The sequence below is a fragment of the Monodon monoceros genome, unplaced genomic scaffold, assembly GCF_005190385.1.
Source record: "Monodon monoceros isolate NGI ecotype Baffin Bay Population unplaced genomic scaffold, NGI_Narwhal_1 Super_Scaffold_12, whole genome shotgun sequence".
Taxonomy (NCBI): Eukaryota; Metazoa; Chordata; class Mammalia; order Artiodactyla; family Monodontidae; genus Monodon; species Monodon monoceros.
Window position 1 is genome coordinate 162,660,532 of NW_021703768.1, and position 18,239 is coordinate 162,678,770.

The window sequence follows — 18,239 nt, forward strand, 5'->3', positions numbered from 1 at the left end:
AAGGCAGATTAGATATGTGGGGTAGGAAGGGACTGTGATTTTTAGACCCAGTGTCACCTGAGAAGTAAAGACCTGAAGGAGATGAGGGAGTGAACCAGGCAGATACTTAGGGGAGAGTGGTCCACGTACAAAGGACAGCCAGTGCAAAGGCCCTGAGGCTGGTGTGAGATGGACAGGTTCTGGTGAGAAGACCAGTATGGCGGAAACCACAGGGAGATAGAGGGGGACAGTGAGAGGAAGTGAGGACAGGTCCTGCGGGGCACTGTGGGCTGCAGTGAGGACTTCGGCTATTTTTCTAAGGACTTTGGCTTTTGCTGTAGGAGGCATGGAGGGTCCTGAGCAGAGAAGGGACGGATCTGACTCAAGTATTTACAGGCTCCCTTTGTGGGGGTGGGGGAAAACACTGTGGGAACTGAGGATGGAAGGAAAGAGAACTCATCCTCCACACAGCTCAGTAGGGGAGAGTTTGTGTGTGTCCCACCTACCAATTAGGGCCAAACTCTGAAAGTGCTAACCACTGGCCCAGGGACACCCAACCAATTAGCAGCAGCCCCTGGATCTGAACCTGTCTATGTGACTCCAGTGCCATTGGGTAAATAATCATTCATTGGGTACCTTAGGTACCTGTGACCTCAGGGGGTTACAGATCTTGAGACCCAAGAGACAGAGAGGGGGGCTCTGTTTCTGGTAATACCCCTGCATTAGGATGATGAACAAAGGAATTCACTCAAGAAACATGTATTGAGCACCCACTGTGTTACAGGCACTATGCTGGCTGCAGGGAACAAGACAGAGCAAAATTTCTGCCAAGAGGGGGAGGCAAAATTTCTCCTCTACTAGGGAAGACAGACAAAAAGCATTAAAAAAAAACCCAGGAGGGACTTCCCTGGTGGTCCAGTGGTTAAGAATCTGCCTTCCAACGCCTGCCTTGGATCCCTGGTCGGGGAACTAAGAGCCCAAATGCCGCGGGGCAACTAAGCCCGCATGCCGCAGCTACTGAGACCCCACGCTCTAGAGCCCACGCGCCACAACTAGAGAGAAGCCCGAGTGCCGCAACTAGAGAAGCCCACACGCCACAACCAAGACCCGATGCATCCAAATAAATAAATAAACAAATATTTTTAAAAAGATAAAGATCCTTAAAAAAAACCCCAGGAAATTATATGGGATGTTAGAAGATAAGTACTGATGGGAGAAAATAGGGCGGGATAAGGCAGTCAGAAGGGCCAAGGGTGGGGATTGCAATTTGAAATAGGGTGGTCAGGACAGGCTTCTCGGAGGAGGTGACATTTGAGCAAAGAATTGGAGGTGAGGGATCGAGCCATGTGTAGCTCTGGGAAAAGTATGATCCAGGCAGAAGGAACAACAGTACTAAAGGCCCTGAGGTGGGTTCAACATAAATGACTGAGTCAATGAACTAAGCTTGTGGCCATCAGGAAAGTCCAGCCACCCCTTCCCCCAGTCCCCACTTCTGGCTTTTGCAACTGCTGTTTCCTCAGCCTGGATCACATTTTTTCCTTTGGACAAACTCCTGATGGACCCTCAAGCCTTAGCTCTCCGGTTGCAGCTTCAGAAAAGTTGCCTCTGAGACCCCCGCCGCCACAGATTAGCAGTTCTTCCCCTGTGCTCCCACAGACCCTGTAGACCTCCCCTCCCCCATTCTGATCTTTCAACCTTCTGTACTGGGCTGTGAGTATCTCAAGGGTGTCTGCTGGATTTACCCCAGCAGTACACAGTAGGTACCCAATAAATCATTAAGCAGCTAAGTGCTGTTCCATCCTTCACCACATAAAATCTAAATTCTCTTGCACAGGACAGACATGTAAATCTGTCTGTAAAATAATAAACTGGTTCTGGGAGAAGACACACAGCTGGTTGTGGTGGTGGCTCCTGGGAAGGGAAAGAGGTGGGTGGGGGCAGGGCAGGGAACAGAGGGTGGAGACAGACTTTTCACTCTAGCTTTCTTTTTGTAGTTTTTGGACTTGTCTTTAAGAGGTGTGTGAATTACTTATGCAAACATAAAATGAATAAACAAAATTGTACAAAATTAAAAGACCTTTTAAAATTGCAAAGTGTGTGGAGTTTGAAACACATATCCACAGTTCTTGCAAGGATAGAATGCACAATGAAACACATTATAAGTTTTCATTAATACTTCACAAAAATATCCATATGTTATATATCAGATGCAAAAACACAAAACAAAAGCCTTCAAGTCTTCCACGGTCCACCCCTATCCCTACCTTGGCTTTTTTTTTTTTCCTTTTTGGCCTTTTATTATTTATTTTTATTTGGCTGCATTGGGTCTTAGTTGTGGCACGCAGGCTCTTCGTTGCAGCATGCAGTCTTCTTTCCAGTTGCAGCACCCGGGCTTACTTGCACCGCAGCATGTGGGATCTTAGTTCCCCCCACCAGGGATCGAACTCCCGTCCCCTGCATTGGAAGGCGGATTCCTAACCACTGGACCACCAGGGAAGTCCCCTACCTTGGCTCTTGTCTTGCTTTGATGATAAAACTCACCTTCAAAATAATAGTAATAATAATAATAATAAAGCTACGCATGCTTTGCCTCCATCATTTCATCGAATCTCACACCTCCCCATTTTCCAGATGAGGACACTGAGGTTGGCTCCCAGACCACCGTTCTCGGCGGCTAAACTCGGTCACTGGTAATCAAGTGCTCAGGTCTGGCCCGCCAGGGCAGGCTGCTATGGGCTCGTGGCGCCGCCTGGAGGCCTGACGGGGAACGTGGCAAAGAACCTACAAAATGAGCGTTTGGATTTCTGTTGGTGAGAGTGGACGGGGGAGGCAACGCAGGATCTGTGGACTCCCCAGTTTGCTCTCGGAGAGTCCTGAAAGTCTGAGATGCGACAGGACCTTAGCCTAGGAGATGGGGGGAGACACATCTCCTAACCTGACGCATTTGAGGGGGACGTGCCCTGGGGGAATCTAAGAGGAGAAGCACGATCCGCCAGGCCCTACCCTGAGGGCTTTCTGTGAGAGATAACGTCCTGCATTTAAACAAGCAAACAAAACCACGTTTCTGGAGAAACCAACCGCTACGGTCTTGGAGGCCCAAAGCGGGCGGGCCCTGGGGACGTGGCCGACAAAAAAAAAAAAAAAAAAAGCCTAACAGTTATTGGCCATATTCCCTTAGGTGCCCGCCCTAGCACCGCCCAGCCACTTTTCCACACTGAACGAGCTCATTGGCTGAACGAGGAGCGCGCCCTTTGAGCAGGGAGGTTTCATTGGCTGGATTACCGCACCGGCTCTTTGGGGGCGGGACCGAAGAGGGGGCGGGGTTTCTTGCTGTCGGGTCGCGCTCCCAGGTGTTGCAGAGGGTTCTTTAGGCCAGCAGTGAAAATTAGCGTCTGGGGTTAGTCTTGGGGCGGAGGTAGGGAGAGGCGTTAGCGGACCCCGCTGTCTTTGCTCTTGCTCGCCCAGCTTTCTAACGCCGAATACAAGCCCGGCCGGCGGCGTCGCGGGCGTGACGTCATCGCGAGGCGTCGAGAGAGTCCAGCAGAGGAAGCCTTGACCTCTCTAAGCGTGGGGAGCTGCGGTACAATGCTGCAGCTAGTCCAGGCAGGGGCGCGGGCCTGGCTTCGGCCCAAGGGCTGCCGGGTGAGGCCGGGGACTGAGGGCGGGGTCGGAGGACAAAGGTTGGAGTGTCCGGGGATCGTCTCTCAGTCTTGCTTACCGTTTACAGGGCCTAAAGGCGCTGGCAGAAGAGGCAGTGCAGCCGGCGGAGAAACCAGAACCGGTGGCGAGCGCGGGTGAGGTTGCTGGGGTTGCCCTAGGAGGGGAGGCAACCGGAAACTCTGACCCTTGCTCCTGACCCTTGACCTCCCAATCGCTCCAGGTCCTCGGGTGCCCGTGCTGCGCAGGTGCGAGCTCCCGGTACTCGCGCACCGGCGTCCCTTGCAGGCCTGGGTCGAGTCCCTGCGGGGCTACGAGCAGGAGCGCTTGGGTCTGACCGAGCTGCACCCAGACGTTTTCTCCGCGACGCCCAGGTAAGTGGGAGCCGAAATGGTAAACTGGGTGGCAGAAGGACGAGGAGCGGGGATTTAGGAATCAGGATGACCTGGACTCGAGCCTCAGTTTCTCCACCTGTTAGAAGAGAGTGATGAAAAAAAAAAAAGAGAGAGAGAATGATGGTTTTTCTTGCTGCAGAGTTGTGTGAAGGTGAGGGCTGAGAGGTAACATCCTCTGAGGGTTAGGGACGCAGAGCTCTGGAACCCGAGTGACTGGATTCAAATCCTGCCTTCCCCCTTGTGCTTCAATGTCTCTATTCTGTCAAACCTCAAACGATTAAATGAGAACATTCTAGCCCATAATATGGTCTGTAGAAATGTTGGTTATTGTTGCTGTTATTGGTTTTTGCAAAAATGAGCACTAACAGTGGTTAAGTCCTTACTGTGTGCCTGGGACAGTCTGTTTTTATTTTATTTTATTTTATTTTTGGCCACGTGGCTTGCAGGATCTTAGTTCCCCAACCAGGGATTGAACCTCAGCCCTCAGCAGTGAAAACACAGAGTCCTACCCACTGGACTGCCAGGGAATTCCCTTTTTTTTTTTGGGGGGGGGAGCATATTTGCATTTTAAAAATATATATTTATTTAGCTGCGTCGGGTCTTAGTTGCCGCACGCAGGATCTTGGTTGCCGCGTGGGGGATTTTCGTTGCAGCATGCAGGATCCTTAGTTGCGGCATGCGGAACCTTTTTAGTTGTGGCATGTGAGATCTAGTTCCCTGACCAGGGATCAAACCTGGGCCCCCTGTATTGGGATCGCAGAGTCTTAGCCACTGGACCACCAGGGAAGTCACCCTACTTGCAGTTTAGTTAACTAGATCCTCATAGGACCCTAGGAATGGATTCTATTATTCTTATTTCGTAGGTAAGGAAACTGAGCACAGACAAGTTAAGAAATTTGCCCAAGGTCACACAGCTTATAAACTTTAGAGCCAGATCTCAACCCTATATGGGCCAACTCCCAGGACCAAGTTTTCGCTTGCCAAGGTGTGTGATGTCTCTTACGTGTATGTGTCTGGCACATAAGTGCTATTAATCTATTACTGTTACTTATTTGTATGGTTTGCTCTTTGTCTTTACAGAGTCCCAGTCTGCTAGAGGGTGATAAAAACGACATATTTTGTTTATTCTGTAAATACTTATGAAGCACTTACTATGTGCCGGATTCCATTCTAGGTGTCAGGGATACAGCAGTGAATGAGCACCGAGGTTGCTGATGTTGCTCCCAGTCTAAGCCGGGATCAGCAAACTTTTTCTGTAAAGAGCCAAAGAGTAAATGTTTTTGGCTTTGCAGGCTGTAACGTCTCCATGGCAACTCCTCATCTTTGTTGATGTAGTACAAAAGCATCCATAGGCAGTGTGTAAGTGAATGAGCATGGCTGTGTTCCAGTAAAACATATTTACAAGAACAGGCAGCAGGCCAAATTTGGCCTTACTGGCCATAGTTTGCCAACCCCTGGCAAACCAGCCTGGCAGCACTGTCCAATGCGAGCCACGCATGTAACTGAAATTCTTCCAGTAGCCAAGTTTTCTTTCAAATAGTGAGAAACAAATGAGATTGATTTCAATAATATATTTCGTTTAGCCTGATAAATCTAAAATCTTGTCGTTTCACCATGTGGCACTGGCCACCTTTCAGGGGTGGCCAGACACATGTGGCCAGTGTCTACTGTATGGAACAGCACAGGGGTAGAGAGGCAAACCAGTCTGTAAAGAAGTGGCAGTAAGGAAGTCGTAATGGTAGGAAAGGAGTAAGGTAAAGTCCTCTTTAGCAAGGGGACTCCTCCTGGAGATACCACTTGGGCTATGACTGGTAGGCAGAAAAGGAACCAGCCAGGGGAAGAGCATTTCAGGCAGAGGGAACGGCAGGTGCAGAGGCTTGGAGGCTGGACTCCATAGAACGGACACAGAGTGGAGCTGGAGGTGGTGTAAGATGGGCTCAGAGAGGGGCCGGGGCAGGTCACACAGGGCCCTGGAAGTGGATGGGGACGAGCCGGAGGTTTTTTTTGTTGTTGTTTGTTTGTTTGTTTTGCGGTACGCGGGCCTCTCACTGTTGTGGCCTCTCCCGTTACGGAGCACAGGCTCCAGATGTGCAGGCTCAGCGGCCATGGCTCACAGGCCCAGCTGCTCTGTGGCATGTGGGATCCTCCTGGACCGGGGCACGAACCCGTGTCCCCTGCATCAGCAGGCGGACTCCCAACCACTGCGCCACCAGGGAAGCCCCGGAGTTTTCATCTAGTCGGGCGGAGAGGGTTTTAAGTGGAAGTGGGCCTGTCGTGTCTCCTTCCTTCACAGGCTGGATATCCTGCACCAGGTTGCCATCTGGCAGAAGAACTTCAAGAGAATTGTGAGTGCCCTGAGTGGGGCGGGGGTGGGGGGGGCAGAGGATGCCCCTGCTGTGTCTTCTCTGGACTGTGGGGCTCAGGCCCCATCTTCTCTCTCCTGACCCATTCACCGATGGGCCATTTGTGAACTGCCACTGTGCCCTGGGCATTGTGCTGGGGGACAAGACAGGCAAGGTCCCTGTCCTTTTGAAGCTCCCAGTCTAGCTGGTGAGGAGAACATGAATCAAGTAGTCATGCCTGTAAATGTATAATTAGGGAAGTTGTCTCAGAGAAAGGGGCGTTTAACCTCAGGTGTGTGACAGGCGCTAACCAGGTGAAGCGGGCAGTGGGGCTGGGGTGGAGGGCATCGGAGCAACACAGGCAAAGCCTCTGTGGCAGGGATCAGAAGGGGCCCAGTGTGGCCATGGAGGTCAACAGGGGCAACGTGAGGTGTTTGGATCTTACGCCAAGAGCGCTGATGATGCTGTTATCCATCAGAGTCCCCGCCTTCCATCCGCCCACCTCAAGTCTGGCGAGTCCTCCCTGGCTCGCCGTGGCCCTGGAAATGAAGTCATCAGCCTGGCATTGGAAGCCTTGCATGATCCTCTAACCCGCACCTCTCCCTGATTCTCCCTAACCCCCGCGTCTTTCTCCATGCCCCACCTTCCTTTTATTTATTGATTTATTTTTATTATTATTATTTTTTTGCGGTACGCGGGCCTCTCACTGTTGTGGCCTCTCCCGTTGCGGAGCACAGGCTCTGGACGCGCAGGCTCAGCGGCCATGGCTCACGGGCCCAGCCGCTCTGCGGCACGTGGGATCTTCCCGGACCAGGGCACGAACCCGTGTCCCCTGCATCGGCAGGCAGACTCTCGACCACTGTGCCACCAGGGAAGCCCTCCTTTTATTTTTTTATTTAATTTTACTTATTTATTTATGGCCACGTGGCTTGCAGGATCTTAGTTCGCTGACCAGGGATCGAGGGATCGAACCCCTGTGCCGTGCAGTGGAAGCTCAGAGTCCTAACCACTGGACAGCCAGGGAATTCCCCTAGCTTCCTTTTAGTTACAACTACATGGAAATCATTCAAAAAATACTAAGTACATACTGTGTGTCAGGCAGCAGAGCCCCTGCCTCTCTGAGGCTGACGTTCTGGAGTGCAGGAGGAAACTCTTGATTTATCTCTCCCTTCCTCTCTCCCTCCCAAAGCACTCCGTGCTTGTCCCGATGGAGCCCCAGTCTCTGTGTCTCCTGTCCGGCTCCCCAGCGGCAGGCCAGTCCGCCCAGCTCACTGCTGTGTTCCTGGGCCTGACACCTTTCGTCTGCAATGGCACCTCCCTTGTGAACCTGACTCTTTCCTCACTCTGCGCCCACAGAGCTATGCCAAGACCAAGACCAGGGCCGAGGTGCGGGGCGGTGGCCGGAAGCCCTGGCCACAGAAAGGCAGTGGGCGCGCCAGGCATGGCAGCATCCGCTCCCCAATCTGGCGAGGAGGTAAGCAGGTCTGCCCACGTGCGGTCAGAGGTTGGAGAGTCCATCCACTTCGCCCAATTTCCCTGCAGCTCTGGCCTTGGCCTCTCATCAGGCCATGGCCACAGCCCCTTTTGCCCCACTTCCCATCTCATCTCTCCTGGCCCACACTTCACACAGCACCCAGAGGGCTCTTCCTAAACCTCCCAGCTCCTGCGGCCTTTGCGTGAAGTCTGAGCCCCTCATCTTGGCCTTCGAGGCCCTGGTGGCTGCAGACCGCACCCCCTTGTCCCTTGCACACCCTCCAAGACCAAACAGAGCTGACTCAGAGTCATCTCCCATTTGTCTGGCCAATCCCTCTCATCCTTCCGATGTGTTTGGGCCATGCCTCCTCCAGGAAGCCCTCCCTGACCCTCTCTGGGTCTCCCCACCCCCTGCAACCCCCTGTGCTGCCTGGTTCCCTCTGGGATCAAGTCTCTGGCTGAATATGAATGGCGTGGGGGCAGGGATCCTGTCCCGCCTGTTCCCTGCTGCACTCCCAACGCCCAGCAGAGGGAAGACACACGGGTAGACCATCCTCACCCCAGGTTTGATGGCTGAAGACACCAAGCCCCAGTGAGGTGAAGTTACCTGTCCCAGGTGATGCCTGATGCAACCTCCCCTCTCCATCCCTACCTGAGGCCCTGCCCTCTTTGCTGGGGTTCTGCCTGGCCGAGGGCAGCCTCCCTCCTACCTCCCCTGTGCCAGCCACTGGGGCAGATTTCTGACCTCCAAGCCCAGCTGGGGCCTTCACCTATTCACGTACCTCTGCCCCCACAGGAGGCGTTGCCCATGGCCCCCGGGGCCCCACGAGCTACTACTACATGTTGCCCATGAAAGTGCGGGTGCAGGGCCTCAAGGTGGCGCTGACCGTCAAGCTGGCCCAGGTACAGCAGCAGTCCTGCTGGGAGCCACGGGGGTCCTGGGGTGTGGGCTGTGGGTGCAGGGTGGGCTCAGACTGTCCTTTCCTCCCACCAGGACGACCTGCACATCGTGGACTCCCTGGAGCTGCCGACCGCAGACCCCCAGTACCTGATGGAGCTGGCCCGCTACCGCCGCTGGGGCGACTCCGTCCTCCTTGTGGACTTGTGAGGGTGCCGGGCAGAGCAGGAGTGGCCGGGGTAGGGGGACGGGGGGGCGGTCCGTCCTCAGCAGGGGCTCACCTCTTGGCCTCTGTTTCAGAGAACACGAGGACATGCCCCAGAACATTGTGGCAGCTGCCTCTGGGTTGAAGACCTTCAACCTAGTCCCTGCTATTGGTGAGCAAAGGGCCCCGCTCTGTCTCCCAGACCCCCAGAGAGTACAGCATGGGCCAGTTCAAATCCTGTGTCTGCAACTTGGTCACAGAGTGGTCTTGGGCAGTGGCCACCCTCCCCCACCCAACCCTCAGTTTGCCCAGATGGAACGTTGGGAGAATGATGTGTTTCTTAAAGAAAACTTCTGAGGGGAATTCCCTGGTGGTCCAGTAGTTAGGACTCCATGCTTTCACTGCCATGGCCCGGGTTCAATCCCTGGTCCGGGAACTAAGATCCCACAAGCTGCACGGTGCAGCCAAAAAACAAAAAACACTCTGAGGTCACATCTGTCCAAGCTTGGGCCACAGTGCCAGGCGTGGAGTGAGTTCGAGGGCCCACGGGCTGTCCCCACCCGGCTCCTCACTCGGAGACGCAGGATCAGGGCTGTCCTGAGTACGTCACACCAGTGGCTGCGGTGACTAATCCCCAGGGCTCTCTCCTGGTCTCCTGACTGTGTGCCCGGCTGCCTCCTGGACAGCGGCACGTGTGGTCTGCTAGTCATCCTGGCACACGAGACCTTCCTCCCAGCAGCTCCGGCCCCAAACCACACTGTCCCCCTCCACTCCGGTCTGTTAGCTCACCCTGTCAGCGCTGTCTCCAAACATATCCAGAATCCCACTGCTTCTCACCGCCCTGGGCCAGCTCCCACCATCTGCCTGGACTGGCACAGTTAGGGCACAGTGGCCTGTGCCCTGGTCCCAGGCTCCAGCTGACCGACTCCTCCCCACAGTCTGTCCTGCACTCCCGTCCCCCCGCTCCCACTACGGCCACCAGAGGGCGCCTGAGCACCTGAGTCAGGTCCTGTCCCTCCTCTGCCCACCACCCTCCAGGGCTCCCTCGTCACTCAGGGTAAAAGCCCAAGTCTTCCCCGGAGGACCACAGACCCTGCATGCCCTGCCCTGCCCTGCCCTCCCCTTCCTTCCCCTCGTCACTCGCTGCAGCCCCATGGGCCTCCCTCAGTACATTGTGTTTGTTTATCTGCTCTGTTTACCGTCAGCCTCCCGCACTGGGGTGTGAGGTGGGAACCGTGCCCAAGCGCAGGGCACAGTTGGGCACTTAGGATGCTCTCGGTTGGAAGTTGACGAGCTAAGGGCAGTCTCTTGCCCAGGGTCTCGCTGGGGGTGAGCGACTGAGCCAGGGTTTGAACCCAGGCTACGGGGCTCGGGACCCTACACCAGACCCTGGTGTTTCTGTTGGGGGCAGGGGGGACCCGCCCTGACTGTGCCTCCACCCCGCCCCCCCACCCCAGGCCTGAACGTGCACAGCATGCTCAAGCACCAGACCCTGGTCCTGACCCTGCCGACCGTCGCCTTGCTGGAGGAGAAGCTGCTCTGGCACGACTCGCGCCACACGCCCCTCTACCCCTTCCGCCTGCCCTACCGCGATTTCCCCTGAGCCCCACGCTGCACCTCCAGGGCCCATCGGCCACCCTCCTTCCTGCTCACTGTCCACGCGGTGCGCCTGCTCCGAGCCCGGCCGAGCCCCCGGTGGGCTTGGGAGCCTCCTGCTCACCCTGCAAGGGCGGCCAGAACCCTCATCCCGGTGGGAAGCTGAGGCCACTCACAGAGCAGCCAAGCAGGCATCACTACCGGGAAGGGGCCGCTGACAGGAGCTTTGCCCCAAGTCTCTTTTGTGTAAGATAAATTTTACTTTTTAATCAAAGAGGAGAAACAGAACAATAGCTCCTTGCCGTTTTGTGAATAATTCCATCTGGCGAGTTAGGCTCTTTCCCCAGCGCGCGGCACCGCTGGGTACCCGGCTGCCTCAAGGCACTGTTTATAGAAATGACCCACCATCAACTTTTCTGGGGTGAGTCAGCCTCCGAGCACGCAGAGAACCAGCCATCGCTAGGAACCCACTCATGGTGCCTCCCAATCCCAAGCACTTTCACCAAGCGCTTGCATCCCCGACGGGGCTTGTCCCATTTATTATGGTCCTTCAGTCCAAGTGTGGACCTGATTCCCCAAGTGGGTGCAGTGTGGAGACCTGAGCTTTCATCACAGTGATTTTCCCTAAGCACAGAGTCAGTATCAACGTGGTCAATAAATGAGTGAATAAACATTTTTTTAAAACACCAAACAGGTATCCTGATCCTTGAGTCTGCTGGTGTTATTTGCCCCCCACAAGTTGTTGTTGCTAATTGTCACAATACAGACTATAAAGTAACGAGGTCAGTTTCTTTAAACTCAGCCCGGGGCTTCCTTGGTGGTGCAGCGGTTAGGAATCTGGCAGCCAATGCAGGGGACACAGGTTTGAGCCCTGGTCTGGGAAGATCCCACACGCTGCGGAGCAACAAAGCCCGTGCACCACAGCTACTGAGCCTGCGCTCTAGAGCCCGCGAGCCACAACTGCTGAGCCCACGTGCCACTACTGAAGCCTGCGCGCCTAGAGCCCGTGCTCCGCAACAAGAGAAGCCACCGCAGCGAGAAGCCCGCGCACCGCAACGAAGAGTAGCCCCCGCTTGCAGCAACTAGAGAAAGCCCGCGTGCAGCAACAAAGACCAAACGCAGCCAAAAATAAATAAGATTTATTTTAAAAATCTTAAAAAATAAAACAGTATGAATGCAAAAAAAAGCCAGAACTGCCATCTGGTGTGCAGGCCCAACCAGGCAGCCGCAGTGACCCATCGACTGGGCTGCTCCTCGCCCGAAAACATCTCTGGAATGCTTCTTGGGAGTGCCTTCAGAGCTTACAACACGTTCTTTGAAAGTCCTCAATGAACATAAATTGTGATCCTTAAAGCATCAGATTTGACTGAGTAAAAAAGAAAAAGCTAGGACTTCCCTGGTGGTCCGGTGGGTAAGACTCTGCACTCCCAATGCAGGGGGCCCGGGTTCAATCCCTGGTGGGGGAACTAGGTCCCGCATGCCGTGGTGAAGATCCTGCGTGCGGCAACTAAGACCCGGCACAGCCTAATTAATTAACTAAAAGAAGAAAAAGCTATTTGGAGCCAGTAGTAAGAAGGGGGTGCAGGGACTTCCCTGGTGGCACAGTGGTTAAGAACCCACCTGCCAATGCAGAGGACATGGGTTCGAGCCCTGGTCCGGGAAGATCCCATATGCCACGGAGCAACTAAGCCCATGCGCCACAACTACTGAGCCTGCGCTCTAGAGCCCATGAGCTACAACTACTGAAGCCCGCGCGCCTAGAGCCCCTGCTCTGCAACAAGAGAAGCCACCGTAATGAGAAGTCCGTGCACTGCAACGAAGAGTAGCCTCCGCTCGCCACAACTAGAGAAAGCCCGCATGCAGCAACGAAGACCCAATGCAGCCTAAATAAATAAATAAATAAAATTTATTTTTTTTTAAAAAGAAGAAGGGGTGCAGAGACTGGTTGGGAAATGCTGGGCTAAACCCAAACCATTACCTACCTCTCCCTGTGCCTCTCACCAGCTCCGCAGGGACACCGAGGCCCCAGGTAAGACCCATCTGTTGTCCTGACAGTGCCCAGCCTAGTCGTAGCCATGCATAATCAGGCTCAGTCGTCCACATCACAGCCATCAGGAAATAGGGTGAAGGAAGGGGTCAGAACCTGTTGCTGACACTGGGATCCCTCTGCCACATCAAGGATGGAAAAAGACATCAGAAAAAAAATGATCCGGGGTCTAGAATGTGCTAATAATCAGGGCATAGTATGTGTATTAGTTTCCTAGGCTACCTTAACAAAGTACCACAGACTAGGGCTTCAACTACAGAAAAATACTGTCTCATGGTTCTTGGAACCAGAAGACCAAGATCAAGATGTCTTTCCTTCGGAGGCTGTGAGGCAGGCTCTGTCCCATCCCCCTCCCCTAGATTCTGGTGGTTTGCTGGCATCCTTGGTATTTCTTGGCTTGACGCATCACCCTGATCTCTGTCATCATCTTCAAATGGCATTGTCCCTCTGTGTGTGTCTGTGTTCAAATTTCCCCTTTTTATAAGAGCAACAGTCATGTTGGGTTAGGGCCCACCCTAATGACTTCACATGAACTTGATCACCTGCAAAGACCCTATTTCTAAATAAGATCACAATCTGGGGGTTAGCACTTTTTTTTTCCCCCGGGGAAGAGACGTAGTTGAACCCATGACAGGGTGTAAGGGGAAGGAAGGAACAGGATTGGCCATGCGGACTGTGGAAGTTGGCACATGTGGCTTCATCACATGTCCTCTTTGCTGATGTCTATTTTGAAATTCTGTATAATTTTTTTTTTTTTTTCTTAGAAAGAGAGAGATGGGTGAAGACATTTCTTCAGAGGAGCTTCAGATGTGCTACCTGCACATCCGTCCCTGGTCGGGGAAATAAGATCCCACATGCTGCGCGGCACGGCCAAAACAAAACAAAAAGCCCTATCACACCCTCTTGGGACATGCGTTAACCCAGAGCCTAGAGAGGAAGGTGACTTCACAGCCTCTGGAAAATATCCCTGAAGGCAGGACACCAAAGACTCAGGCTGACCCTGGCTTAAGAAAGTTCGAGTGAGTCAACAGGGCTGGGATCTGACTCCCAGGAGATCCAGGGGCGAGAGGTAGGCGGTTCTCATGGTGGAGTCAGGGTGTCTGCTTCTTGGTGGTCAGCATGGAGACCCACCAGGAGAAATAAGAGGGTAGGATCAGACCCCAAGGGCTGAGGGAAGAGCCACAACCCATATCAAAGATGCCTCCATGCCAGCGAAGGGGTCTCCAGGAAGAGGAGGCCTCAAAGAGCCCCCCCAGAACACTTTAACACGCTGCTGGGGTACCCAAAAGGGCAAAGCCACCAGCCATGGAGGAAATGCCCTGTCCCCTCCTCCTTGCACCTGGGCAGGAGGGACCCACAGGCTGGTGAGAGGAGGTGAGGGGGACAGAAAGAGGGTCAACAGCAGGGGGACTAGGCCCTTCTTCTCTACCAAGGCTTCCAGCCTGGAGAAGCCTCACCTGGGGCTCCCATCCAACACCAAGTTCCGAGATTTGAACGTGATGCTGATCGGGGCCTGAGTCCGGGGCAGGATTCTCAGCCAGGGGCAAGGCAGAGTCCGCCACAGAATAAACTTTCAAAGAGTGGAAGGAGAAGCCAAGTTATGGTTTTTTTGTTTGTTTGTTTTTGTTTTTTTTGCGGTATGCGGGCCTCTCACTGTTGTGGCCTCTCCCGTTGCAGAGCACAGGCTCCGGATGCGCAGGCTCAGCGGCCATGGCTCACGGGCCCAGCCGCTCCGCGGCATGTGGGATCTTCCCGGACCGGGGCACGAACCCGTGTCCCCTGCATCGGCAGGCAGACTCGCAACCACTGCACCACCAGGGAAGCCCCCAAGTTATATTTTGATCAACATCCAAACGTCATGCATTTTTGCTTTACACCCTGGGGCTCTGATGAGGAACCGTGATGCTAGAATGAACTAACCTGTGGGAACAGAGGAGGAAGTCTGTATTTCTGCCTAGGAAGTTTGAGGGGGGATTCTCAGAGCTGAGTCCTATGGAAACAGACAACTTGTAACTCCTGTTATCTGTTCTCACTGCACATGAATGGTCTTACTGAAATCTCGGGACTTCCCTGGTGAGGCAGCAGATAAGACTCTGCCCTCCCAGTGCAGGGGGCCCGGGTTCGACCTGTGGTCGGGGAACTAGATCCCACATGCAAGCCACAACTAAGAGTTCACATGCCATAACTAAGGAGCCCGCGAGCCACAACTAAGAAGCCCACCTGATGCAACTAAGAACTGGCGCAACCAAAGTAAGTAAATAATGTTAAAAAAAGAAGAAAAATCTTAGACCCACCCTTTGAGGGATGCATTACCATCCCTTTCTACAGCTGAGGCCATCTAGGTACCACCAGGGGAAGTGGCTTGCTCAAGGTCACAGCTGGTGGCAGGTGCACTTTGGCCACATCCCCTCGGTACTTGCTGGTCCGTGCACACCCCCAGTTGCCTTTGCTGCAGGATTGTGCTTGGCTTGTCCACTGGACAGATCAGAAGGACTGGGGAACCACAGTGAGATACCACTTCCCACCCATGAGGATGGCAATCACCATAATAATAAAACAAAATAAATATTAGCAAGGATGTGGAGAAATTGCAAACCTGGAACACTTGTACATTGCTGGTGGGAATGTATTGATAAAATGGTGCAGCTGCCATGGAAAACAGTCTGACAATTCCTCAAAAAGTTGAACATGGAATTACCATGGGACTCAACAATTCCACTCCAAGGTATATACCCAAAAGAAATGAAAGCATATTCATACAACAACTTGTACCTGAATGCTCATGGCAGCATTATTCCTAAGAGCCAAAATGTGGAAACAACCCAAATGTCTATCCATTGATGAATGGATAAACAAACTGATATAGCCTTACAATGGAATATTACTCAGACAATGGCCTGAACAGTATGGCGGTTCCTCAGAAAATTAAAAATAGAACTACCTATAACATTATAAATCAACTATATTTCAATAAAAGTTTTTAAAAAATAAAAATAGAACTACCATATGATCCAGGAATTCCACTTATGGGTATTTATCTGAAGGAAACAAAGTTGTTCTCTTGAAAAGACATCTGGGAATTCCCTGGCGGTCCAGTGGACTTGGCACTTTCACTGCAGGGGCCAGGTTCAATTCCCGGTTGAGGAGCTAAGATCCCACAAGCTGTGTGGCCAAAAAAAAAAAAGAAAGAAAGAAAGAAAGAAAAAGATATCTGGACCTTGTGCTCCTAGCCCTGTTACAACCTGGTAACCTCTTGTAAAAGCAGTAGGAAGAGAATTCTGGGCTGGAGGAACAGCATGTGCAGAATGTTCAGAGAATAAGAGAAGTTCATTCATTCAACACATATGTATTGACCATCTGCCTATAATGACCAGACATTGATTCAGATGCTGGAGCTGAGAGGGTCCCTGGCCTTCTGGAGCTCACGCAAATGAACGTGACACAGGTCAATCAAAAGAATTTCAGCAAGTGAATGAAGTTTCAGTAATGAAACCATTAGAGCAAGTGACAGGGAATGTTTAGGGTGCGGCCCAGGATGGAAGGAGTCAGGGAGTCGGGGAGCGTCCGGGAAAGCTTTTAGGAAGAGGCTCAGGCCACAAGAAAGGGCTGGCCATATCAGGGACGAGAAGAGCATTCCAGGTCAAGGGAACCGCAAGGTGGTCACGCCAGACCTCAGAATGAGGGGCGAGCAGGCATGATGCCATGGAGTGGGGTTTGGGTATTTCTGCCCTGGGTCCACAGCCTCTGGTCTGCGGTGGGGCCATTCCCTGACCTTCTTGAGACTGCCTGGCACCCTGGAGGAAGCCCTGCCCTTCCTGGTAGCTGCAGCAAAGGGATGGGGAACATCTGCTTCCCTTTCTTTCAAGAAAGCACAAAGGGAACATAGCCTACGGGGTGCGTGCTTCTTCTGCCAAACTGCCCCCTATTATCACCCCATTCTCATCTCAGGAAATGGCCCTCCACCCTCCTAGGACCTCAGACCAAGACCAAGGGGTTGACCTTGACTCTGCATGCCCCCCACATCCCAGCAAACACAGTTGGACCTGCTGCCAAAATAAATGCCAAATTGGACCGTATCTCCCCAGTGCCATTGCCCACTCCAGGCTCCATCATTGCTCCCCTGCACTGGAGCAGTCACCTCCTCTCCAGTCTCCTGGCTTCCTTCTACCCTGTCCTCCCCACTACCTGACTCTAGCTCCTGCTCTCTTAGGAGGGTGCCTGTAAAGGCCTGAGTCAGGGCGTGTCCCTGCTCTGCTCAGAACCCTCCATGGCTCCCACCTCACTGAGAGGAAAGGCCAAAGTCCTCCCCAGGCCATGCTCTACCCCATTCCCTCCTTCCCTCCTCTCCTCCAATCCTCTCCCTCCCTTACTGCATTCCAGCAACACTAGCCTCCTGGCTGTTCCTTAAGGCAGCTCCTTCCTACCTCAGGGCCTTGGCACATTCAGTGCTCTTTGCTTGGTACATTCCTTCCCTGGTATTGTCAGAACTCTCTGCTCTTTGCTCAAATGTCACCTTCTCAGTCTTTCCCAGAATACTCTATTTAAAGGTTTATTAACCTTCACATTTCCTATTCCCTTCCCTGCTTTACTTTCTCTTAGCACTAATCACAAGCTATGTCTCCATATACCTTATTTTTGTTTCTGTCGTCCGGACTAAGACGATCTCTGCATGATGGTAGGGATTTTGGTCTATTCTGTTCATTGCTGCGTCCCCAGCACCTGGAACGATGCCTGGCACACAGCAGGCTCTCAATCGACGCTGCGTAGCAAGTGTTGAGAGACAGAAGGAAGAAGCACGATTTTACCGCTGTAAGGGGGACCAGAGCCGCGCGGGGGAGCTCGCCGCCCGCGCACTTGGGACAGAGGCCGAAGTAAGCAGTGATCGAACCTGGTAAAAATCCTCCGGAAAATGACCCCCCGGCGGAGGATTTTCCCAGACCCTCCCAGGGACGTCCCCGGCCCCCGCTCTGCGCCTTTGCCCAGTGCGTTTGGGGCGGGAATTCAACACCTTCCACACTCCAAGAAAGATCCCCTTGGAAATTCCTTAGGAACAATCGGGGCGGAGCGAGGGACTCTTTTCCGGCTGGCGAGTAATTCGCAACCCCTTCCCCGGGAGGAAGGGGTCGAGCGTCCTTGAAGCCCCCTCCCTTCCCCGTCTGCTGCGCGACCTCCTTGGCCCTTCTGAGGTCTCCCTGGCGACGCGGCGCGCGCGCCACAACAGGAAGCCTTAGGCGGCTGGGTTCCGCGCTCGGAGACTCCAGGATCCCCAGCCTTGACGCGGTGGATGCCGAGTCTTGGGCGGTCACACGCGCAGGCGTGGCTTGGGGGGAGGCGGTGGCGTGGGACGGCCTATAGACGCGGCGCTGGACCTCACAATGTCCCCCAAACACCCTAATGGAACAAGCCGGGGCAAACACCCGTACAGATTTAGTGCTGGCGCCCGCGATTCGAGTTACGGGAGCTGCGAGCAGAGGACAGGGGTTTGAGCGCCCCATCTCCCCGCCCCATTCCGGGGCCTGGGAGCTGCCTCAGTTTCCCTGCAGAAGGCAAGCATTCGAGCGCCCCCTCTCTCCTCCCCCGTCAAGGTCTGCGGCCTCAGTTTCCCCGCGGAGCCTGGCGACTGCAACGGAGGGGCTCGGCACGTCAG

The 18,239-nt window shown here is 53.7% G+C and overlaps 1 protein-coding gene across 1 annotated transcript; it reads left to right on the forward strand.

Annotated features, from left to right (window-relative positions):
• The first annotated feature begins 3,357 nt into the window (after positions 1-3,357).
• Positions 3,358-10,823, forward strand: MRPL4 (mitochondrial ribosomal protein L4). Its single transcript, XM_029219044.1, has 9 exons — positions 3,358-3,621; positions 3,707-3,773; positions 3,860-4,010; positions 6,325-6,376; positions 7,730-7,847; positions 8,643-8,749; positions 8,841-8,950; positions 9,045-9,121; positions 10,407-10,823. The coding sequence occupies exons 1-9, from the start codon at positions 3,565-3,567 to the stop codon at positions 10,550-10,552; spliced, it is 885 nt and encodes a 294-aa protein (XP_029074877.1). The 5' UTR covers positions 3,358-3,564; the 3' UTR covers positions 10,553-10,823.
• The last annotated feature ends 7,416 nt before the right edge of the window (positions 10,824-18,239 follow it).

Excerpts from the sequence above, each read along its gene's own strand:
- MRPL4 (XM_029219044.1), top strand. The coding sequence starts at position 3,565 with ATGCTGCAGCTAGTCCAGGCAGGGGCGCGGGCCTGGCTTCGGCCCAAG. Across the intron at positions 3,774-3,859 it reads AGAACCGGTGGCGAGCGCGG|GTCCTCGGGTGCCCGTGCTG; the intron begins GTGAGGTTGCTG and ends CAATCGCTCCAG. Across the intron at positions 9,122-10,406 it reads CAACCTAGTCCCTGCTATTG|GCCTGAACGTGCACAGCATG; the intron begins GTGAGCAAAGGG and ends CCCCCACCCCAG.